Source organism: Microcaecilia unicolor, chromosome 7 (genome assembly GCF_901765095.1).
Source record: "Microcaecilia unicolor chromosome 7, aMicUni1.1, whole genome shotgun sequence".
Classification (NCBI taxonomy): domain Eukaryota; kingdom Metazoa; phylum Chordata; class Amphibia; order Gymnophiona; family Siphonopidae; genus Microcaecilia; species Microcaecilia unicolor.
Window position 1 is genome coordinate 204,077,064 of NC_044037.1, and position 25,948 is coordinate 204,103,011.

The 25,948-nt window shown below is 39.7% G+C and overlaps 1 protein-coding gene across 1 annotated transcript in view; it reads left to right on the forward strand.

Annotated features, from left to right (window-relative positions):
* TMEFF2 (transmembrane protein with EGF like and two follistatin like domains 2) overlaps nt 1-25,948 on the forward strand; it is a 452,795-nt gene that overhangs the window by 14,756 nt on the left and 412,091 nt on the right. The window contains exon 3 of the mRNA XM_030210572.1: nt 454-589. Within this exon, the coding sequence (XP_030066432.1) occupies nt 454-589 (136 nt within the window). The remainder of the gene's footprint in view (nt 1-453; nt 590-25,948) is intronic.

The window sequence follows — 25,948 nt, forward strand, 5'->3', positions numbered from 1 at the left end:
GTGCCTTAATGTTCATCATGTTTCTTATATATAGGGAGAAAAGAATATCAGCTTTCTGCTCGGGAATAAGATCAGCTTGACACTTTATAATGTTGATGAATGTCTCAGCTGGGCTGTTGGGTTTACATTGCTTAATCTATTCATTAGAACATTGGTCGTAGAGTAAGGACATGGGTTATTTGCTATAATGATGGGGGTAACATATTTTGCCATGAGTCATTGAACTGAAGGACTGCTGTTCATGTCTATGGAATTTCTGTCCTAGCAAGCAATATTGCATAGTCTACACAGTTAATAGCCCACATCTGTATGATCTGGAGACTGTGCACACCAGCAAATCAATTTTATTTTGATCTGGGCAACCAAGCAGACCTCATATTTTTAAGATGTGCAAACAAATGTTTTGATTTTGTATTGTAATCACAACTACTGTCCTCTTTTTATTATTATTAGTGTAACAAAAACAATGACTATGTGTCGGTTTGTGGTTCCAACGGTATTACCTATCGAAACGAGTGCTATTTGAGGGAAGCTGCCTGCAAACAACAAAGTGAAGTCCTTCCGGTTTCAGAAGGATCGTGTGCTACTGGTATGTAGTATTTTGATTACATTACTGGGTCTGTTTCTTATAGAAACAAACAGAAAACAGTCTGAGACTAGAGAAGATGCTTTGCAATTGTGTTAGATTAAAAAAAATAATAATATTTTAAATGTTCTTGATACATGCATAAACCTCTTAAATCATCTCCAGAACCTATTTCCCAGAGTGCAGAGTTAAGTGTTTAATGATATTGACTCTTAGCTGCCTTGGACAGTGCACCAGACCACCTATCCAACCTTGCTAAGCTATAGTTGGAGGGAGGGGGAAGTGAGGGAGGGGGGGCTGCTAGGAGGAAGTTCTGTCTCTGTGGTGGGAGGCCATAAGAGGCAAGGCCTTTCACAGGATAGATATATTGATCTAACAATCTAGGAATGGTGAGGACTATAAAAAAATGGGGGGGGGGGAATTCGAACGATATTGATATTATAAGCTGTCATTCAGTCTTAATGTGGTTTGAGGTTACTTATTTATTTAATAAAGAGATTGAAATATATATATATATTCATTGCCAGAGAATGTGGTAAAGACGGTTAGCTTAGCGGGGTTAAAAAAAGGTCTGGACTGCTTCCTAAAGGAAAGGACCATAGACCATTATTAAATTGACTTGTGGAAAATCCACTGCTATTTCTGGGATAAGCAGCATAAAATGTATTGAACGTTTTCAGGATCTTGCCAGGTATTTGTGACCTGGAGTGGCCACTGTTGGAAATAGGATGCTGGGCTTAATGGACCTTTAATACAGCTTAGGATTTTATTCAGACTAGAGATCTAAAATATGTGCATTAAAGAACAATGTTATCTAGGTAGACTTTTTACTAAAATGCAGTAAAGTCTTGTTACCATGTGGTAACTGCAAAGCTTCTGTGCTAATGGTTGGGAACACTCCCAGCATCTGCCCATGGAGTTACTACAGAAAATATGTATCTAGTACATGTTGACTGCATTGCAGATGATGTACATGCATTTAACATAATCTGTTGAGGTGTCAGCTGTTCTGCATTATCTGCTAAAAACAAAGTGAGAATGATCACAAGAACCAGGATGATGGAACAACCACTTTTATTCAATGAAGAATGACAAGCCCAGAGGGAAACCTCTTCTATGGACCCATGAATAACAAATGCAGAAGGAAATCACCTCAATGGACCCAACATATGGGCTATGTTTCTGCAGTGAAGCCTTCCTCAGTGGTCCTTCTATAGTAGTCCGAAGTCCTAAATGGAAACTAAATCCAAGAAATTACAGCGCCAAGGGAAGCCTAACACATATGATTTCACTAATTGAGAAAAGTGCTCAGCAGCTTTTTGTGTGCAAAGAGCCTATGGAATCAATTTGCAGGAGTTGCAGGATGGGTCCTCTGAGCTAGTAACAGTTATGCGAGCAGTTGGTTTGGAATCCCACCATGCATCTAATGTATAAACATCTTGTTTCCTGTCATTGTAAAACTCCACTGTTGATTCAGTCTCTGTGGGAGACAGAACTTGGACTCTCTTTTACTCCTGCTCAGTGTGTTCATTTCTGGAAGAAATGTAATAGGCCAGTTTGTTCTGCCTCTATTCTCCCATCTCTGTACTTTATTCTTCATAAAGCTTTCTGGACACCCGTGAAAAACCATGCAGCTATAAGATCTTCTTCGACCCTTTGTTGGAGATGTAATCAAAGTCCAGGCACTTTTCAACATATGCTATTTGACTGTGCTTTTCTACATTCCTTTTGGATTGACACGGGATATAATCAGCTGGATTTTCTGCCTTGATATTTCATTGACTTTTTCCATTGTACTTTTCCACTCTGTTGTGCTTATGCACTTAAGCCTGTTGAAGTGATTGAAAAGAACCAATAGTACAAGAGAGCCCACCATCTCGAATTTCTTGACAGCAAGGTATACCAGCAGTGCCAACAAAAGATGCAAGGGAAAAAGAAGCCACCAAATTTGAGTTCCAACATGAGCCAAAAAGGAGCTCCCTCAGTTAAGCAGTCCTGTAACTACCAGGTGGCAGATCACAATAGCACTGCATTAGCATATGTTGTGAAATCTGGGAAACCTACCCACCAGAGTCCATGGGCCTCTTCAGTTTAGTGAAAGATATTCTGTGGGTTTGGAGAGCCACAAAAACCTAGTCAAACCTTTGTCTATGGCCTTAAAGAGGCAAGGAAGGAAGGGGAGTGGTAACATTTGTAAAACATATAAAACCTGAGGAGCAATTACCATATGAGTTGCTTCCAAGTATCCCCACCATGATAGCCACAAAGGTGTCCACTGTGTACACAGGGTTTTTATGTGATCAAGGAGAGATTGAACATTGCAATCTAGCTTGTCTTCAGTTGTGCATTTAAATCTGATTCCTAAGTACTTGATTTCAGACCTGCATCACTTAAGGCCATAGGGATTAATCCTGTCTACAGTACAGTGAACATTGAGAAGCATAACCTCAATTTTATCCTAATTTATGTAATATCCCGAAAGTCTTCCAAAGTCATGCAAAAGAGTAGATGAAGGAATAGAAGAGCAATTCCAGGGCCAGATTGAAGAGCAGAGGGGACAGGGGGCAACCCTAATGAGTACATCGCATAAAAGTAAAATTAGAGGTGAGCTGCCCCTCCACCTGGAACCTGGCCCCAGGACTAAAATAGAGGAGTTTCACCATACCTATAAAATACTCTCCCAAATTAAATCATTTAAGGTTATTTCCAGTCAACAAAATCAAAGTCTTTTTCTGCATCTAAAGACGTGATACACAAAGGGTCAGAGTATCTCACTACTATCTGCTGGACATGACAGAACACTTTAGTGTTATCAGAAGTCATCTGGCCCTTCACAAAATCACACTGAGTAGAATGTATAAGGTCATGCATCACTTGAGCAAGTCTGTGAGCAAATAATTTCAAAACCATTTTACAATCATAATTAAGGAGAAAGATGGGTCAATAATTCTTTGTAAGTAGTGGGTCCTGATCCGGCTTTGGAAACACAATAATAACCACTTCAATGAATGATCCTGCACTGGAGCACATATCAATAAAAGATTGATATAGATGAAGCAATTTAGATGTAAGCAAAGTTTGGAATGTCTGATGAAATTCAGTGCTAAGCCCATCACCACTCAGGGCTTTACGTGGCTTAAGGCCTTTAATGGCATCCTGAATCTCTGATATGGAAATAGAAAGACTCAAGATCTGAATCTGGGATTGTGACAGCTTTTCCAGCAAGGCACAAGTCTGTTCCTTTGTAGGATCAACTCTGAAGTGTATACTGGCAGAATTGTGCCACAGTATCGCTCAGGTTCATGTAAAGAGTTATCACCAGCTCTAATAGCCTGAATTTTTGTTACCTTATTCTTCTTTTTTAGGCAATTGGTTAGTAAATGGCCTGCTCTATTGTGGTGCTCATAATACAGGGCATGTTCTCTGGCTAACAATGTACCCGCTGTCTCTGCCAATATAGAGTTATACTGACATTTCAATTTTTGTAACTGAAAGTGGAGTGAGTCAGTAGGACACCTACAAACTTGCTATTCCAGATCTTTAATATTTGATTCCAAGGAAGAGAGTTGTGTCTTCCTTACTTTAGCTCATTTGGCTGAAAAAGCAATAATTTCACTCTTAACATCCTAGATGACATGAAACCCAAGATTATCTGTTTAATTATTATTAAAATATTATTGAATCTAGATCCACATGCTTGAAATAAATGCCTTATCTTCCAAAGGAGAATAATTAAATCCCCAGCTACTCAATTTAGAAGTTGGGAAATCTAGATTACTGCAATGCAATACAGTATACGTAGGGTGCAAGCAAAACACACTAAACTCATTTCAAACCATACAAAACACAGCAGCTAGACTGATATTCAAGAAGTTGAAATATGAAAGAGCAACTCCACTACTCAAAATACTACACTGACTGCCAATCAAGGCAAGGCTACATTTCAAAGCTAGCACTCTCATTTACAAGATACTATTTGGCATGTCCCCTGAATACATGCTAGATATGATTGAACTATCCCCAAGGAATGCAAGCCCAGAACCCAGAGGGTTATCTACTCCTCCACCTACCCAACTACAGAAACATAACCTACAAAACAAGTGATGGAACTCAGTACCACAAGAGGCATAATTAATTATCTTCAATTCAGAAAAGAACTGAAAACATACCTTGTCAAAAAATTCTATAGCTAACTACATCCCAGAAAAGAAATGAAAACCTACCTCAAAAAATCCAAATGTAATTATATAAACTATCTATGTCCTTTCTATAAGATATCAGTGTCCTTTTTTCTATAATGTAAAAAATAATACATGCAAAAATAATAATATTAATAATATGTAAGAAAAAGGGAATGAACTAATATATTTGTTGAATTACATTAACCTGCACTGAATGGTACTGGGGATGAGCGATTTGGGAAATGTATAATAGGAAGAGACTACTGTGAAAGTGTGGGGTAGACAGTGTTTTATTGTTAGATAAGTGAGGTTTTCATAATAAAGATTGTAAAATTAAATGCACACAATGATGCGGTTGTAGTATATTTAAATATAAAGAAATATTGTATAAGTCAAGTGGTAGTGGCATTATATATATTTCTATGGGCGCGTTAGTGTTTAGGGTGCATAAACCATTTACACAAGTTAAAAATGCTAACGTGCCCATAGCGCCGCTTAGTAAACATAGGCATTAGAGCTTTCACGGAAAGCCTATATTTTGCAGAAGATCATCTATCAACAATTGGGTCCAGGACCAAATTCCAGTCTCTCCCTGCAATAACATGGTCAACCTTAAAAAGAAACAGTTGCTTGGTCAAATGATGAAAAAAAAGAACGATCATCCAAATTAGGACCATACACATTAACCTATGTATAATTCTGTTAGGGTCCCTTTTACTAAGCCGCGTAAGCATCTATGCGCACCCAACGTGCGCCAAAATGAACTTACCCCCCCCCCCCCGACTACTGCATGTCTCTTGTGGTAATTTCATTTTTGGCGTGCATCCGCTACGCGCATCTGAAATAATATTTTTATTTTCTGGTGCACGTAGCGGACATGCGCCGTGGCATCTGACATGTGTAGGTCATTAACGCACAATTTTTTAACCCCTAGGTCAATGGCTGGCGGTAAAGTCAGAGACCCAAAATGAACACGCGGCAATTTCGATTTTGCCACACGTTCATTTTCAGGGGGAAAAAAAGGCTTTTTTTTACAGATGTGCTGAATAATATTTCTGCGCACGCCCAAAACCCGCGCCTACACTACCGCAAGCCACTCTTTCCCGTGGCTTAGTAAAAGGACCCCTTAGTGAATAGAGACCAGAACTATGGCCCATCTGCCCTGCTCAGCCACACAATGACTAATAACAGAATAATTTAATTGCTTGGAGATCAAAATTGCCTCTCCACATTTACCCAAGACTGCAGCAGAAAAAAAAAAACAGTTTTGCGCCCAGTCACACCTTAACTTGGAAGATTTCAGAGAATTTAATCTAGTTTCCTGTAGGAACACAATCTGCATACTAACAACTTTTTATGCTTGATAGGGTAATTAATCCCCTTAGTGTTCGGTGACACAAACTTATAAGATTCCACATGCATTTAAAGAACAGAAGATAAATACTATTAAACAAAACTGAGAACTGAAGGGAGCCTGAAGCACTGGACATGTCAGTAGTCCCTGCACCAAATCATCTTGACAGCATACAAGGATGAAATATAAAGTCAACAACACAGAGTATAGCAAAAGGTATTTGTCACCCCTCTGGCATGATGTATAGCATGCACACTCACTCCACACAAACATTTCCACCCCCACCCTACCCTACAGAAACACACCCCACCCACCCAATAGCCCTCTACCAGCTAATCACACACCCAAAGTGGTGAACACAAGGAAGTATTCATCCATGGGAGGGTGGTATGATAGCCCAGGAGATGCTACTAAAACATGCACCCCCCCGGGACAGCACTCAAAGAGCAAATGTTGCTAGTAAAGTACATTAACATCCAACACAAATGTAGCACATGAATAAAACATAATTGTCCAACAACTAATCAGGATTGCCACAGTGAAAAGTAGTACTGTCAAGTAGCTATTGCTTGTAAAGCTTTGTACTGCACAATATAATACTCCAGCTGCTTCAACATTTTACTCTTGTTATTGTGGGAGACTTTCATTTTGGCCGGAGCCAGAAGACCATATTGGGCCTTGAACACCTTGAGGCATTGTCACATCACTAGAAACTGTTGCCATTTTTCAGCAGTGACTATACTAAAGTCCAACGTGATGTATATAGTTTGTCCTTGCTACACAATCTGTTGCATCACCTTCATCTTCTCCAAAATGATCACCACCTGTGGGTGCCAGAAAATTTTGAGAACTAAAGGGTGCAGCCTCAGTGAGCTCGCGATCGCACGTGTTGGTACCCAATATGTCATTTTGATCTCTAAAGGGTGATCAAATTGGATATTTAAAACCTTGAGTGTTCAATGAAAGAAGCAGGGTTATCACCTTCAGCACCTTCGTAGAGCCCCAAGAATCTAATATTGATCTTCAAGCTGCATTTCAAGGAGACGCAAGACCTTACGATCAACACGCCTATTCAAGCAACTTCATCAGGCAGAACAGTTTTTTTTTTCAAGTTTGTTGAGCCTAGTGTCCAGAGCAGCAATGTTAGAGGTAAGAGTGGTAAGTTGAACTTTAATATCTTTGATGTCAGCCTTATTTTCTGTCAACAACCTCGAGATGTGTTTCGATTGCGCTGCCACTTTTGTCATATTACCCCAATACGAGGCACCATCATCAGACTTTGTTGGCGATGAAGGGTCTTGTTTTGGATGCTTGCCTGCAGGTTGTGAGGCAAAGACTGCTTCAATTTTACCACATTTTTGCTGCGGCATAATAAGGAGCAAAAAATGATACAATAACCTCACATCAACAATTTGTGTTAATTATAGTGTTGTCCCACTGGAGCTGATCATTCACACTTCCATTCACTTCAGGTTCTTGAGCGTCCCCCCCCCCCCCCCCGATTGATTTCTTGTAATATATTTGTAATACTGAAAAACTCATTTCACTTCTTTAAATTCCTTACTTCTGCTTCCCAGTTTATGTCAAGATTTATAGCAGCCTCCATTGTCATTCTTAATGGTTTATATTTATACTATACCTGCAAACCCTTGAGGAAGTCTGGCATGAAATGTGTTGGGACAGGATGTGCAATCACTTTCGGCATTGCATTAGCAGTTTTATTATCCTGTTCATTTTTAACCATTTAGATACTAAAGATGGATTTTCTGCATCCTGAATTATCACTCCCAGTTTACCATGTGTCTTTGTAAAGTGCTATACCTGTAGAAGACAAAGTTTACTAAACTATGTTAATGAAAAATATGAGTGATTCAGTATATCCCAGGGGTGAGCAGGGGGGAAAATTAGTTCATTTGTGCGTCATTTTCAGATTGTTTTCTCAATTTTTCCAAATTCTCTTTTCTTTCAGATATTTTTGTTAGCACACTTTTTAATACACTTTTAAAATGCAGAAATCAACTTTAAGCATGTTAATTATTAGGCTAACTTGCATTTAATCGATTATGCATAAGAAAATGTTTGAAAGTGTGTAAGTAAGCGAAATGCATGCTAATGATGCACATCCCTAATATATTCCTAAGCTCTTGTATGTGTTTGTTTCCCACTATAACTTGAAACAGATCAGGCCTTCTCTTCTGTGAGGATTCTGAAGTTTGTTCTAAGATTAGAGTGTAGGCATTGGTCTAAAGGGAGCAATTATCAATGTGGGCTACCGTTAAGATGTGTTATTTTATGGTTAACCCCAATTATTAATTACCAGGTCTCATTGTATAAGTTAGTACCTGTGCTAAAATAATATATATTAGATATGGCAGAAGTGATCCTGTAGCTAGGACCTCAACAACAAATTGAAGAAAAAAGCATTTATTATTCAAGGTGCCTAGCGTGGCACATTTCACCTTCAAAAAGGCTGTGTCAGGGGTTATATACAAGATATATAAATAAACAAAAATCATACACATATAATTTTCTATCAAACAATCAAGTGAGCAAATAAAACACAATAAATAATGAACCAATAAAATATGAATCTTAATACTAAAACACATACAAAAGGTCAAATAGAGAGAAATTAAAAGTTAACCAAAGAGAGCATTATCAAATTCTCAAATGATCATAAATCTAAAAGGAATCAAATAGGAACATATGGAGGAATATATGGAGGAATAGCCTAGTGGTCAGAGCACCTGTTTTTACATCTTGAGGTGGCAGTTCAAACCCCACTGCTGCTCTGTTTGATCTTGGGCAAGTCATTTAACCTTCCATTGCCTCAGGTATACCTTCAGAGAAATACCCAGTGTACCTGAATGTAACTCACCTTGAGCTACTACTGAAAAAGGTGTGAGCAAAAATCCAAATAAATGTGATCATGCATTCTTAAACTCTGTGCTTAGTAAATTAACCTTTTAGGACACATGCCTATTATGGACTCAGAATCTCTTTCCCCTAACAGTACTATAGCCAATGACTAAATTACAAAAAATGTGTTTGAAATAACAAAATGTGTTTGAATGAGCAGACTGTCAGCACAATCTAAAAAGAACAAATAAATACCTAAGAGTGCAATTACTCACAACAGCAGCAGTATTTCCTCAGACCAAATCACCTCGTCTTTGATCATCTGAAAAACAACCATGGTGTTAGGCTAGCAAGTTTATATGCATCGTACTGGAGGTCAAAGGTTCTCAGCAGTGAGAATTACCTATTGTGAAAATGTAAAGGTTTTATGGCATTTAGAATTACCCAAAATACTTCTAAATGCCATAAAACCTTTACATTTTCACAATAGGTATTTTTTTAAATCAATAAAACAAATGGCAAGGAACACAAAACATTTCTAAAATACCGTGTTCGAAATGTTGTCATTTTAGGTGGATCAATTCGTTGAAAAACATAAAACCCCAAAATAACCACTGATATCAATACAACATCCCCCCAACTGGAATCTCTATTTTGTTTATTAGAAAATGCTGTAAAAAAACACTAAAAAAAGCTAAAAATAACTTTAAATGTTATTGGGCTCATTTTCGAAAGAGAAGGGCACCATCTTTCGACACAAATCGGGAGATGGGCATCCTTCTCCCAGGGTCACCCAAATCGGCATAATCAAAAGCCAATTTTGGGTGCCCTCAACTTCTTTCCGTCGCAGGGATGACCAAAGTTCCAGGGGGTGTGTCGCAAGCATAGTGAAGGCGGGACTGGGGCGTGCTTAACACATGGGCATCCTCGGCTGATAATGGGGAAGAGAAGGGCGTCCCTGATGAACACTTGGCCGACTTTACTTGGTCCTTCTTTTTTTTACAATCAAGCTACAAAAATGTGCTCTAAATGACCAGATGACCACTGGAGGGAATCGGGGATGACCTCCCCCTACTTCCCCAGTGGTCACTAACCTCCTCCCACTCTAAAAAAATTAATATTTTTTCCAGCCTCTATGCCAGCCTCAAATATCATACCCAGATCCATGACAGCAGTATGCAGGTCCCTGGAGCAGTTTTAGTGGGTACTGCAGTGCAGTTCAGGCAGGTGCTAGGCCTATCCCCCCCTACCTGTTAAACTTGTGGTGGTAAATGTGAGCCCTCCAAAATCCACCACAAACCCACTGTACCCACATCTAGGTGCCCCCTTCATCCCTAAGGGCTATGGTAGTGGTGTACAGTTGTGGGGAGTGGGATTTGGGGGGCTCAGCATACAAAGTAAGGGAGCTATGCACCTGGGAGCTTTTTCTGAAGTCCACTGCAGTGCCCCCTAGGGTGCCCGGTTGGTGTCCTGGCATGTCAGGGGGACCAGTATACTACGAATGCTGGCTCCTCCCACGACCAAAGGGCTTGGATTTGGTCGTTTCTGAGATGGGCGTCCTCATGTTCCATTATCGCCGAAAATTGGGGACGACCATCTCTAGGGATGACCATCTCTAAGGTCAACCTAAATGTGGAGATTTGGGCTTCCCAGACCTTATTATCAAAACAAAAGATGGCCACCCATATTGTTTCGATAATACGGGTTTTGCCGCCCCTTCGTGGGAACGTCCTGCGAGGACGCCCTCAGGAAAACTTGGTGGTCCCTTTCAATTATGCCCCTCCACGTGTTCCAGGCAGCCATTTTGTATGTGTTCCAATGATGCTGATTACATCATCAGAATGGGGAAAAGCTAAAACAGCATATAAGTTGGTCAATACAGCTTTAAAACACATTAAAAAGCTGAATATCTATAAAATTCACTTAAATAATTAATTAACCTCCCTGTTTACAAAGCTGTGTTGAATGGACTGTGTTGACCTTGCCATGCAGCTTTGTAAACAGAGGGACAGTCAGTAAAAATAATGTACTATGAGAGCCCTAACATAATCCATGAATAAAATGCATACTTAAGAACAAAATATAAATAACTAATAAATGATCATTCATATAAAACCAAAACATACATAAATCTTATGTTAATCATTGGTACATAGTTAAACTATAAAACATGAACATGTATAAATGAATATGTCATACAATCAAGTATTAAATATGGAAATCATGTCATTCTTAGATCATACATGTGTCCTTGTTAAAATAATATAACTATAAAAATACAGAAAGTTCTGATTTCATATTGAGACCATTTGATGGCACAGTGTTATATTTAAATATGAACTTCTGTTCCTCTTGTAAATGCAAGCAATTCAGATCTCCCCCTCTCTAGAAGCATTTACCTAGGAAGGAAGAGTCAGAATAGTCATGTGGAATAAAGACAGCTAGGAGACTGATGGGGCTGGTTTGTGGGTTGGGGTGTTTTTACAGTGTGTCATCTTCTATGCATAATCTCCATTAGTTGTCAGTACATCAACGTATACATTTTAAGATAATTTGTTTAATTTTAAAATCAATTTTTGGTTTAAATCCAGAGAAGTTAGGAGAATTACTTACTGTTTCAACTGTCAGTAGAAATTTGGGTTTTGAGAGAACACTGAAATTAGGCTTTTTATATTTAAAAAATATTCATTTTAAAACTATTATAAATAATTCCTTTTCTTTTTTTTGGGACAAGATTATGGAATATGTTGCCATTAGGTTTAAGACATGTGATATCCTCCTACTTGTCTTTTAGGAAAGTCTTAAAGACGTATCTTTTCGATCAGTAATTCAAATTTGTTAGTCACTCATTATTTTATTGCAATGTTTTTCTTTGAAGTGTGATCTCGCTCTATTGTAGCGTTCTCGTAGGGTTCCTTTTAGAAAGGCACACTAGCATTTTTAGCTCATGCTAAAAATAAGCATGCACTAAATGATATACCGTATTTTTCGGACTATAAGACACACCGGACCATAAGACGCACCTAGGTTTTAGAGGAGGGAAATAGGAAAAAAAAAATTTTTGGACTATAAGACGCACTTTTCCCTCCTCTAAAGCCTAGGGGTGTTTTATGGTCCGGTGCGTCTTGTCCAAATGCAGGGCCCCCGATCTCTCCATTTTCCAGGGCCCCCCTCCGTCCCTCCCTCCCTCCCTCCATTTTCCAAGGTCCCCCTCCCTCCCTCGCTCCGTAATTCTATTTTGCGAGGTCCCTCCCTCCCTCCCTCACTCCGTTTTGCAAGGCCCTCCCTCAGTTTTGCAAGGTCCCCCCTCCCTCCCTCCCTCCCTCGCTCCGTTTTGCAAGGTCCCCCCTCCCTCCCTCACTCCATTTTGCAAGGTCCCCCCTTGCTCCCTCCAAATTTTAAAAGTTTTACCTGGTCATGGTCGGGGCAGCAAAAAGCACAGTAGTGATTTTAACACATGCTAATTAGCACTTGCTAAACACTAGAAATGGCTACAGGAATATATGGGCAACTACCGTATTTTTCGGACTATAAGAAGCACTTTCCCCCCCCTCCAAATTTGGAAGGAAAATGGGGGGTGCGTCTTATAGTCCGAATGTAGTTTTAAAAGCTTGAGGGCGGGACCAGAGCTGAGAGAGACATCAGAACGGAAGACTGACGCACCCAGCGTGCATCTTTTTGCTGCTGCTGCCGCAACCACGACCAGGTAAAACTTTTAAAATTTGGAGGGAGCGAGGGGGGGCCTTGCAAAACGGAGCGAGGGAGAAAGGGAGGGGGAACCTTGCAAAACAAAGCGAGGGAGGGAGGGACCTTGCAAAACGGAATTACGGTGCTTTTAAAACTACATTCGGACTATAAGACGCACCCCCCATTTTCCTTCCAAATTTGGAGGGGGGGGGAAAGTGCTTCTTATAGTCCGAAAAATATGGTAGATGCCCATATATTCCTGTAGCCATTTCTAGTGTTTAGCAAGTGCTAATTAGCATGTGTTAAAATCACTACTGTGCCTTTGGAAGAGTGGCTTAGTGGTTAGGGTGGTGGACTTTGGTCCTGAGGAACTGAGTTCAATTCCCTGCACAGGTAGCTCCTTGTGACTCTGGACAAGTCGCTTAACCCTCCTTTGCCTGCCGCATTGAGCCTGCCATGAATGGGAAAGCATGGGGTACAAATGTAATAAAAATATGTAAACTACTGTAACTCCTTTTGGAAAACAGGTGATATATAAGACTCGAATAGAATAAAATAGAAAAAAGATATAGTGCAATTAGAAAGAGTACAGAGAAGGGCGACGAAAATGATGAAGGGGATGGGATGACTTCCCTATGAGCAAAGGCTACTGTAACTACGGCTCTTAAGCATGGAGAAGACTGAGGGGAGATATGCGAGTGGTCTATAAAATACTGAGTGGAGTGGAACTGGTAGATGTGATTTGCTTGTTTACTCTTTCCAAAAATACTAGTACTAGGGGGCATGCAATGAAGCTACTAAATAGTAAATTTATTTTTTATTATTTTATTTATTAAAAATTTTTTTTTACAAGTCGCAATAACATACTTGTTGAAACACAGAGAGCATTAGATTCAAAGAAAAAATTAAACATAAACCAATAAGATTCATTATGTAACATTCACATCTCTTCCTCAGACCACAAATAGAGAAGGAAGGGGGAGTGTTGTAAATAATTAAGAGTATTTCAAAAGAAGAAAAACATTAGCAATTGTTAGTGGCTTAACTTCTGATGTTTCCTCGTCTAATTTTATACCATTATTCCTTAATCAAGCTTTTCCTATCAACAAAGGTCTGTAACTGATCTGGATCGTAGAAAATATACTTGTTACTCAAATATTTAACAATACATTTACAGAGATAGGCAAGTAGGAATGAAGCTCCCATCCCTCTCACTTTTTCCCTCAGCAACAAAAATTTCCTTCTTCTTTCTTGCGTTGTTCTAGTAACGTCAGGATAGATCCATATCTTTTGACCATAAAATGGTTTCATAGAATTCTTAAAATAAAGTCTCATCAGTGCACTTAAATCTTGTTCGAATATTAAAGACACAATAAGCGTACCGCGAATTTCCACTTCAGTAATGGATTCTTCCAAGATGGCAGTCAAATTTTGGAGATCTATTTCACTTCCCTCTTGTCCAGGTACATCTTTTTTTTTAAGGCATTTTTAAGTAGTAAATCTTATTACAAGGAGGAATAGCTTGAGGAAATATACTCAGATTCTCCATTAGGAATTTTTTGAAAATATCATTTGGTGTTATTCCTGGCACTTTGGGGAAATTTAATAGTCTCAAAGTTAGTCTTCTATTGTAATTTTCTAACTGTTCAATTTTTTTATGAACCATGAGTTTATCCTTTATCAAAGAGTCTGTAGTATTTTTTAAACTCCTTATCTCCTCATGATTTTGTGAAAGTTTTTCTGAAGTTTCAGAACGTACCTTTTCCAGGGATTCTGTTAATACAGTCATTTTAGTCATTATTGAAGTGGTTTCCTGAGTGGATTTGGTAACCGTTTGTTTTAAGTCCTGAAGAGCTTTCCATATTAAAGTCAGTTACCTCTGTGGGAATCGCTTCTTCCATGGTTTTCTCCATCTCAAATTCAGGAGGAGCATTGCCAGACAGAGTGGTTCTGTCGACGCCTTCCGTCGCATCCACCTCTCCTTGCTGACTCCTTAGTTTGGCCGGGCATGGAGGTGGAATAATCCCCAGGGGCGATAAAGTTGTATCCAGGCCCTGAGACGTTGAAGCTCCTTCATCGGCGTCTAATGCGGGTCGCTCCAATCCGGGTTCACGAGACTGACTCAACACGAAGCGCTCCAAAGTTTGCGGCACGGGGGACGAGGTCCTGGCCATCGGCAGCTGGCCCATGGATACCCCCTTTCTCTTTGTATGTGGCATCGCCAAATTCGAGAATTTTTCAAAAGAATCAGAGAGCAGCAGGAGCGTTTACTTGTGAGTACTAGATTACCATCTTACCACGCCCCCTTCCCACACCATCTTTCCTAAATAGTAAATTTAAAACAAACTGGAGAAAATATTTCTTCACTCAATATGTAATTAAACTCTGGAATTCATTGCCGAAGAATGTGATAAAAGCAGTTAGCTTAGCAGGGTTTTAAAAAGGTTAGGTACTTTCCTAAAAGTCCATAAGATGGACTTGGGAAAATCCACTGCTTATTTCTAGGATAAGCAGCATAAAATCTGTTTTACTTTTTGGGGATATTACCAGGTATTTGTGACATGGATTGGCCACTGTTGGAAACAGGATACTGGGCTAATGGACCTTTGGTCTGTCCCAGTATGACAATGCTTATGTTCTTATGTTCACCAGGGTGGAACAAGGGTGCTGACACTAACCTTTAAGAAGGAGACAGAGCAGCTTTTAAACTTGAACTTTGGAGAAATCCAACAATAACTCAAGAGTGCATGGTTCAGAACACAGTATCTTCAAAAGGTGCTGGCAAAATGTAGAAGTTAGGATATCTTGATAGAGAAGATATAATAAAAGTGATGCACCTTAGGAGTTTTTCTATAAAGAACTGACAGAGATAAATGATTCCAAATTATCTCATTTAACTGCTACACAGGCTATAAACATAAATAAAATACATAGTTTAAATTGTCTGTATGTAAATCTCAGAAATATAAGAAATGACGGGAGAGTTAGAACCAAAAGGGAGTAAATGAAGCGTTACACATAATATAGATCTGAATGAAGGAGGACAACCAATGGAGCACTGCGACAGCAGGGTGCAAATTGTATTGAAATGACAAGGTGGATCGAATTGGTAGAGGGGTTGTGTGTAAAGGAAGGCACAGATTCAAACAGGATACAAATTCTTTAGGAAACAAAATGCAGTGTAATGTAACATAGTGAATAGCAACATCTTCATGACAAGCACACAATTATTCCTAATATGCTAAAATGTTACAATTAATTATCTAATTGTATTATATTTTTGATGTTTTCTTCAATGTAAGCCACATTGAACCTGTGCTTGTTTGGGATAATGTAGGATACAAATGTCATAATAATAATAATAATAATAATAATAATAATAATAATAATAATAATAATAATCTAAGGACTGATATGGTTCATCCAGTGTGCCCACTAGGGTTGTCAGGACAGCATCTGCCATGCAGTGCATATTATTTTCTCCATCTATGTTTCTACTTTTTGGGGGGGGGGGGGGGGAGAGGAGAGATTGTACCTGCCATGCACTGCAAAGTTAATTTCTCCATGGTTATTTTTATTTTTGGAGATTGTACCTGCCAGTAATTAGCATAGTTTGGGAACAACATGGAAGGATGGTGTTCCCTGTAGTTGTGGGTGTAATACTGAATTGTTTCCCTTTTGGTTCTAACTCTCCCATCTTATTTCTTATACTTCTGACATTTACATACAGACAATTTAACCTATATATTTTATTTATGTTTATAACCTGTGTAGCATTTAAATGAGATAATTTGGCTTCTCTTCCCCACTACCAGTACGACTTTCTTCCCCTGTGCTTCTACTCCATTAACTCCTCCACCACCAAAGTAAGCAGGTAAATTACACCAATATGTGCAGTGCAGATTACTTTCTCCGTGGTTTCTTAGAATAAGTACAGCCACCATTTCACAGTTTGAGATGAAATGCTCTGTTCTTGGTTTCCATCCTCTTTTCCTATATATGGAGTCTAAAAAATAGGCGCCATAAAATGTGCTTAGTGCTATTTCAAAGTTCCAACAAAGAAAAAACTCTCTCATATAATGGCAAGAAATAGTAGAGTGCATCAACTTATAGGAGGAAAATAAGGGAAAAAGCCTCTGAATCTGACCCAACCTCCAACCCAAGTAGTCATTTAGTAATAACAAGGTTTGAGAAATGTTTTTCCTGGGAGTTTTATCATCAGCAAAAAAAACCCCTTTTAATTCCAAATATATATAAAAAAGATACTAAAACTCTATAGAATCAGCTAGGGATCCATAAAGCATGTGAAAGTCAAAATTGTAACTTAGCTTTCAGGTGCAGATACAAAGCAACGTCTGAGTCATCGGTCCAACACACCGACTTTGGCCAAGGTTTCACTAATAACGCTGTGTCAAGGCGTGAGTAACCTTCAAAGTTTTAAAAAAAAACATGTGATTCAAAAGTGAAAACATAAATGAACAAAAAATAAACGAATAAGTGTATAAGTAGGATCCATAAAATTAAACTTTAAAGCTTAGTGCTATTTTATAAACCTTGATTTAAGTTAGGCACAGTTCATAGAATATTCATAGCACCTGTTCCCATGACTAGATTCAAAACTTAAACATGACCATTTACGCCAAGTAAAACCTGGTATAATGAGGTCTTTTACAAAGCATCAGTAAGCCCACGCAGGCTTACCCAGGGCCGCCGAGAGACTGGGCTGGGCCCGGGGCAAGGCCACCCCCGGGGCCCTGCCCCCGAGGTCACCGCCGCTCCCCCACATGAGGTCACCGCTGCTGCCTCCCCCCCACTCTGCATTGAACTCACAGACCCACGAGGTTGCGCCGCTACCCCCCCCCCATGAGGTTGCTGCCGCCGCTTCCCCCCCCCCCCCCACCGGGACTCTGCATTGAACTCACAGCACCTCACATCTGAAGGCGCAGCAAGCAGTGGCAGATCGCCTGCCCTTGGCCCTCCTTCCCTCCCTGTGTCCCGCCCTTGTCTGACGTAACTTCTGCGAGGGCGGGACACAGGGAGGGAAGATAGGGCTGAAGGCAGGCAATCTGCCACTGCTTGCTGCGCCTTCAGAGGTGAGGTGCTGTGAGTTCAATGCAGGGGGCCCGGTGGCAGACGGTCAGATGATGGAGTCGCGGGCAGGTGGGTGGGACTGCGGCGCCGGCCCCCCCCCCTGGAGGTCTGGGCCTGGGCAATTTTGTTCCCCCTGTCCCCCCTTCTCGGCAGCCCTGGGCTTACCGAATGCTAAATCGGGATTATCGCCGGCCCACCGCTAGCACAGGACCCTTTCCCCGCAGCTGGATAAAAGGACCCCTCAATGCCTGTGCCTAACTTAGGTGTGCGTCAGGCATATTCTATAACAGTATGCGTAATTTTTAGGAATGCCTAGGACCCGCCTATGCCCCCTTTTGAGATCCGTGCTTAGAAAGTTGTGCATGTAAATTCTAATTAGTGTATGTTAGTGGCCAATTATTGGCACTGATTGGCTTATTAAAACAATTACGTTGAACCTGCAGTTTGGCCGCATTGCCAAATTATGCTTGCAACTTTAGTTACATAGTAACATAGTAAGTGATGGCAGAAAAAGACCTGTATGCTCCATCCAGTCTGCCCAACAAGATAAACTCATATGTGCTACTTTATATGTATACTTGACCTTGATTTGTATCTGCCATTTTCAGGGCACTAACCGTAGAAGTCTGCCCAGCACTAGCTCCGCCTCCCTACCACTGGTGCTGCCACCCAATCTCCGCTAAGCTTCTGAGGATCCGTTCCTTCTGAATAGGATTCCTTTATATTTATCCCACGCATTTTTGCATTCCGTTACCATTTTCATCTCCACCACCTCCCTCTGGAGGGCATTCCAAGTATCCACCACTCTTACCATGAAAAAATACTTCCTGACATTTTTCTTGAGTCTGCCCCCCTTCAACCTCATTTCATTTGTCTGTTTTATTTATTAACTTAATGCTTCTTATGCTGCTTTTTAGTGGGGATTCCTCCTGATAGAGGTTAAGGGTTCATTTTTACAGACTGGCGAAAAAGATTGCAGTTTCTTGGTGTGGGACCAGTAATCATTAGAAGAAATCAGACAACAGCATGTAGAGAAAGAACTTGCAAAGTCCCCCATTTCAAAAGAACAATAATTCACCACATACTGAAAGCAGGGCAAAGACATGGGCATAATTTTATTTAAGTGACTGGGCACATACAACAGTGTTTTACACACTCAAGCAGGTGCTTATAAAATTGCCCACGAATACACGTACATAAAAGTCAGTGCTCAGAAAACATAGCCCCTTTCATCCAATACAAGTGGAGACATTCCAGGGGGCAGAGAATCCAAGGTCTAACGTATATATAGAATCCAAGGTCTAACGTGTTTATCCCACTTTTTAAAAAAATTCTTGCATTGTTCTTGCCTTTACCACCTCATTTGGGAGAGCATTCCAAGCATCCATCACTCTTTTAGTGAAACATTATTTCCTGAGATTCCTTTGAACCTTTGAATTCTACCTCTTTGTATCCTCATATCATGTCCTCTAGTTCTTCAGCTTCCCTTCATTTAAGAAAGGCTTGCTTGTTTTGTAATAACTTTCAAGCATTTAAAGGTCTGTATCTCCTCTGTCCCCTCTAAAGCACACATATTTATGATCTGCATTCTCTTCTTATATATCTTCTAATAGAAACCTATTACCATTTTGATCACTTTCCTCTGTAGGAAATCCAGCCGTTTTTTGTTTTTAGTAAGATTATAGCCTCCAAAACTGAGACCTTGTATGTCTTGTATAAGGGCACTATCACCACCTGCTTGCTTTTGATTATGCCCTTCTCTGTGCAGCCTGGCATCCTTCTGACTTTGACCACCACCTTGTCATATTGTTTTGCCACCTTAAAATTCTCAGACACTAACACCAAAGGTCTCTCTTCTAGTCCATGAACATCAGTCTCTCCCCTCCTATCACATTCAGCTCTGTTGGGTTTTTGTACTCTAGTGCATTATTCTTCCACTGCCAAGTTTTTGTTGATTTTGCTTACATGCTTTGGAGTTTCCATTCTGGTGCAGATCTTCAAATTTTCCCTTCTAACCATTTGGCAATATTACTTACAAAGATACTGAGCAAAATCTGCCCAGGACCAAGCCCTGAGGCACTCCACGACTCACTTTTCTTTCCTCTGAATGAATGCCATTTACCACTATCCTCTGTCATCTATCAGTCAACCAATTTTTAATCCAGTTGATATTCCTGGGCCTCACTCCCAGGCCTCTCAGATTATTTATAAGCCTCCTAAGCGAATCCATATCACAGGCTTTGCTGAAGACCAAGTATATCACACCCAGTGTATGCCTTCTGTCTAGTTCTATAGCCACCCAGTTGAAGAAAATTTGCTCTAGATGGGGTGAGATATAGCAGACCTATCACAAGCATTTGTGTTTAAAGACCTTAAGGCATATGTTACCATTTCTTTTATTGCTCCCACTGCTATAGGCTCAGCAAGATGAAAGGCAGGTATTTTTGAATTCTTCCAAAGAGATAAGCTGAAGTAAAATTTCTCAGAGTTCTGAATGTCAGACAAGCAATTTTAAAAGGCAACCAGTTTGAGGCAATCAAAAAAGAAATAGCCCTATCCCATTTATTACGTCTAAGGATAATTTTTGAGGCTACATTTTGTATAAGTTGATATTTGGCTATTGCAAGTATACTGAATTGCAAAGACCAGCTTGAGTTACGAAAGGATACAGAAACCTAATGAACTGTAGGTTGCAGAATGCTTTCTGTGAAACTGCATCCACTGATAATCTGTTCTGAATCAAAATGAACCCTATAAAATAAAAGTGGGAGGATGACCAAGGATACCAAAGACTGAGAAGATGTGAAATAATAGAGACGTTTATTGAAGTATGGAGACTCGACACAAGGTTGTGCTTCGGCCGTTAGTCCTGCATCAGGAGTCTATAATCAAATTATAATACATAAATTATAGAAAAAACAATACACAGATAAATAACATACTCACGTCGCAATATATAAATTAAATGCACTATATATATGTGTGTATGTAAAACATAATAATAAAGATTAAAGACTATAAAAAACATTGTAATTTAATTTGCTAGAAACTGAATTTAAAAACATATATAGAAAATGAGATAAATGTTTAAAAAATATATTAAAGAAACAAAGAGAATATCTAATATTTAAGTTCATTCAAAATGTGTTAAGACAACACTGCAAACATTTAAAAATGAATATAACAAAACATAAGTTGGACAATAACTTAGCAAGTTTTTGGTGTGCTTGTACAAAAATAGTTTTAGATTTAAAAAAAAATCTGTTTTTCTATCTTGATTTTATACAAAAACAAATACATTTAAAAAACAGATCATATATGTACATATTTTAAACTGAGTGGATGATATTAGTGTAATATTAAATTGAAGATAATAAACAGAAGAATAGAATGGCTATAATCTTAATAAAAGAGCATGATTAATGGCAAACTTAATAGTATGAATTATGCATGAGGCAGAGTGATCCTTAAATGTGAAAGTGTAAGTAAATGGTTTAAATGGAAAAGTGGTATTGTTGAATGTGTATGGGTGTGTAATGACACTGACTTTATTTCCAAATAACTTCTGAATGAATGATGATGGAAACTCTTCAGGAAAAGATAGAGTCTAATTGAAAAATAAGGTAATGAATTGACTTCAAATAAGCAAAAAAGGAATATAGTGAAAATTGTATTAATATATGGTAAAAAAAATCATTTATTGAAAAATGTCATGCAAAAAGGCAATTCCAATTGTGGTATGAAAAGGATTAAACAAAACTTGTTACAAAAAATTGAGACAAAAAAGATAATAAACTGAAGACATGGCCAACAAATTGTTACAAAGGAGAAATGGCGCCAAAAGGAAGGGAAACGCTGCCAGAAAATGGCACAAAAAAACCGCCGATTGAAGGGAAGTGACATATGGGTTAGACTACAGATTAAAAAAGAATTAAAATTGATAAAAACATGAATTAATAAATAAAACCATAGTAGAAACCAGATGTATTGGATATTTAACTAATTAAATAAAGAGCGAAGTGTATATGATATTTATAAAATGAAGGTCATGAACCCACAATGACGGTGTTGTACGTGAAGAAAACTAAAACTCATTGTGTATAATAGACAGGAAGAGGGATGACGGTGCAGTGCACAGCTATGTACGTGGGAGCAATTTATGAAGTCCACTGCAGTGCCCCCTAGGGTGCCCAGTTGGTGTCCTGGCATGTCAGGGGAACCAGTGCACTACAAATGTTGGCTCCTTCCATGACCAAATGGCTTGCATTTGGTTGTTTCTGAGATGGACGTCCTTGATTTCAATTATCGCCGAAATCAGAAATGACCAAGTCTAGGGACAACCATCTTTAAGGATGACCAAATTTCAGGATCTGGGCGTTCCTGACTGTATTATCAAAACAAAAGATGGACGTCCATCTTGTTTTGAAAATACGAGTTTCCCCACCCCTGGATGGGGACATTTTGCGAGAACATCCTCATCAAAACTTGGACGTTCCTTTCAAAAATGCCCCTCCACGTATCTGTGACAGTAAAAATTACATTTATTTACTTAGGGGTCCTTTTACTAAGCTGCAGTAAAAAGTGGACTTAATGCATCCTAACGATGGACTTTCCCATGCAGTAAGCCCATTTTTACCTCAGTGGGAAAATAGTGCATTTTTTCCTTTTTGGATTTGAAGTTCGTGTTGTCATTAATGTATGGCAACTGCAAATAACAAGGGAGAACTTACTGCCTCCTGTTTAGGAGGCACTAAAGGCTCCTGCGTTAACCTCGCATTAACCAGTTAGTGGACACTAATGTGGATATGCTTGGTGGTTAGTGCTTCCATGCCTATTCTTTGCCCATGCCACACTCCTTCCCAGAAAATAATTTTTTTAAAAATAGTGTGAATTAGGGCTACCGCACCTTGGTAAAATGACCCCTTACACTTATAACATATGTTTATAAAAAAAAAAACCCAACATTGATGAAATACTTCTTGAAGCATCAAAGATTCTCAGTAGAAGCAAAGATGAAACTAACTGAAGGATGAAAACTGGATACAGGTCACTAGAGCCTGCAGAACTGACACCCCAACTTAACCTTTCCTTGAACTGAAGAGCCTGTGTACAGCCCTGTAAATGGAGGATGAAATAACATCCTAGGAACAGAAAGAACTGGAGCTCAAAAACCCTAAAGTTGCCAGATTAGTGACCACTAGGAAGTCAAGGGCAATAGTGGTTAGTGGCTCCCTTCTGAAGGGGTACAGAAGTGTCCATCTCCTGGCCAGCTATGATGTCCTGGGACGAATGCTCTGCCTGGTGCTAAGATACAAGACATTATGAAGAGTTTGCTGAGACTCATTAATCTTACTATTATCTGATGTTGCCCATCCATGTTGGCACAAAAATGCTGCGAGGTATCCCCCCAAATTTATAAAAAGTAACTTAAAGTCTCTGAGAGAGAGTGAGGCAGAAACATATAGGTGGTGTTTTCCTCAATCCTTCATTTTCAGCTATAAAAGCTGAGGTAGAGAAGCTTCCATGCTAGGGATGAATGCATGGCTGCACAGATTGTGTCACTGAGAGTGTTTCAGCTTCCTAGACCATGGGATGATTTCTCATGGACTGCTGAATGGAGATGGCATCCAGCAATCAATGATGGACTGCAAGTAAGTAAAAGCATCAGATAAGTAAAAACCTTCAGTATATAAAACATTAAACATATGTGTAGAAATGGGAAAAACAGGCCAATAGCTGGAAAGTTGTGCATCCTAATGCTCATAGTATAAGAAATAAGGTTCTGGATCACAGGGAACCAAGACTAAGATATAGTTATATCAGGGCATAATCTATTCTAGAAGGACAGGGTAGGATGAAAAGGAGGAGGAGTGGCACTATATATAAAGAATATTATTAAAATGGTAGAATTGCAAGGCTTACAAGGTAATGAGGATTCACTATGGGTTAGTCTGGAAAGAAGATCTGGAATATCTACTGGCAGAAGTGGATAGAAATTTAGTTGAAGACATTTACATTGGAGTACAGGGCCTGGAGCAACATGGCTTTACTAGAAGTAGGTCTAGTCAGACAAATCTGATTCATTTCTTTGAATGAGTGATTAGAACAGCGCTGTGTACATCTAGATGCGCTATAGATAGATAGATAGATAGATAGATAGATAGATAGATAGATAGATAGATAGATAGATAGATGTAGTAGTAGTAGTAGTAATAGTACACTTGAATTTAGGGAGAGTACTGAACCTTTGACATGGTTCAGAATAGGCAACTTATAAATAAGCTGAGCATCCTCACTATGGGCCTTAAAGTGACTGGGTTAGAAACTGATTGGATGAAAGGCAACAGAGGGTAGTGGTAAATGGAATTCACTCTGGGGTTAAGTGCATTATGCTGCAGAGAGCAGTCTTTGGTCCAGTTCTTTTTTAACACATTTGTAGGTGGTATAATCCTTTTTGTAGATGATAAACTGTGGATAACATGAGAAGGGATCTAACAGAGCCTGGAAAATGGACAGCTAAGATTTAATACTAAAAACTGCAGGACCATGCATTTGGGCTGCAAAACTCCAAGGGAGCAGTACAGTATACAGTTGAAGTACTTCTGTGCAAAAAAAAATATACAGTGGGGGAAATAAGTATTTGATCCCTTGCTGATTTTGTAAGTTTGCCCACTGACAAAGACATGAGCAGCCCATAATTGAAGGGTAGGTTATTGGTAACAGTGAGAGATAGCACATCACAAATTAAATCCGGAAAATCACATTGTGGAAAGTATATGAATTTATTTGCATTCTGCAGAGGGAAATAAGTATTTGATCCCCCACCAACCAGTAAGAGATCTGGCCCCTACAGACCAGGTAGATGCTCCAAATCAACTCGTTACCTGCATGACAGACAGCTGTCGGCAATGGTCACCTGTATGAAAGACACCTGTCCACAGACTCAGTGAATCAGTCAGACTCTAACCTCTACAAAATGGCCAAGAGCAAGGAGCTGTCTAAGGATGTCAGGGACAAGATCATACACCTGCACAAGGCTGGAATGGGCTACAAAACCATCAGTAAGACGCTGGGCGAGAAGGAGACAACTGTTGGTGCCATAGTAAGAAAATGGAAGAAGTACAAAATGACTGTCAATCGACAAAGATCTGGGGCTCCACGCAAAATCTCACCTCGTGGGGTATCCTTGATCATGAGGAAGGTTAGAAATCAGCCTACAACTACAAGGGGGGAACTTGTCAATGATCTCAAGGCAGCTGGGACCACTGTCACCACGAAAACCATTGGTAACACATTACGACATAACGGATTGCAATCCTGCAGTGCCCGCAAGGTCCCCCTGCTCCGGAAGGCACATGTGACGGCCCGTCTGAAGTTTGCTAGTGAACACCTGGATGATGCCGAGAGTGATTGGGAGAAGGTGCTGTGGTCAGATGAGACAAAAATTGAGCTCTTTGGCATGAACTCAACTCGCCGTGTTTGGAGGAAGAGAAATGCTGCCTATGACCCAAAGAACACCGTCCCCACTGTCAAGCATGGAGGTGGAAATGTTATGTTTTGGGGGTGTTTCTCTGCTAAGGGCACAGGACTACTTCACCGCATCAATGGGAGAATGGATGGGGCCATGTACCGTACAATTCTGAGTGACAACCTCCTTCCCTCCGCCAGGGCCTTAAAAATGGGTCGTGGCTGGGTCTTCCAGCACGACAATGACCCAAAACATACAGCCAAGGCAACAAAGGAGTGGCTCAGGAAGAAGCACATTAGGGTCATGGAGTGGCCTAGCCAGTCACCAGACCTTAATCCCATTGAAAACTTATGGAGGGAGCTGAAGATGTGAGTTGCCAAGCGACAGCCCAGAACTCTTAATGATTTAGAGATGATCTGCAAAGAGGAGTGGACCAAAATTCCTCCTGACATGTGTGCAAACCTCATCATCAACTACAGAAGACGTCTGACCGCTGTGCTTGCCAACAAGGGTTTTGCCACCAAGTATTAGGTCTTATTTGCCAGAGGGATTAAATACTTATTTCCCTCTGCAGAATGCAAATAAATTCATATACTTTCCACAATGTGATTTTCCGGATTTAATTTGTGATGTGCTATCTCTCACTGTTACCAATAACCTACCCTTCAATTATGGGCTGCTCATGTCTTTGTCAGTGGGCAAACTTACAAAATCAGCAAGGG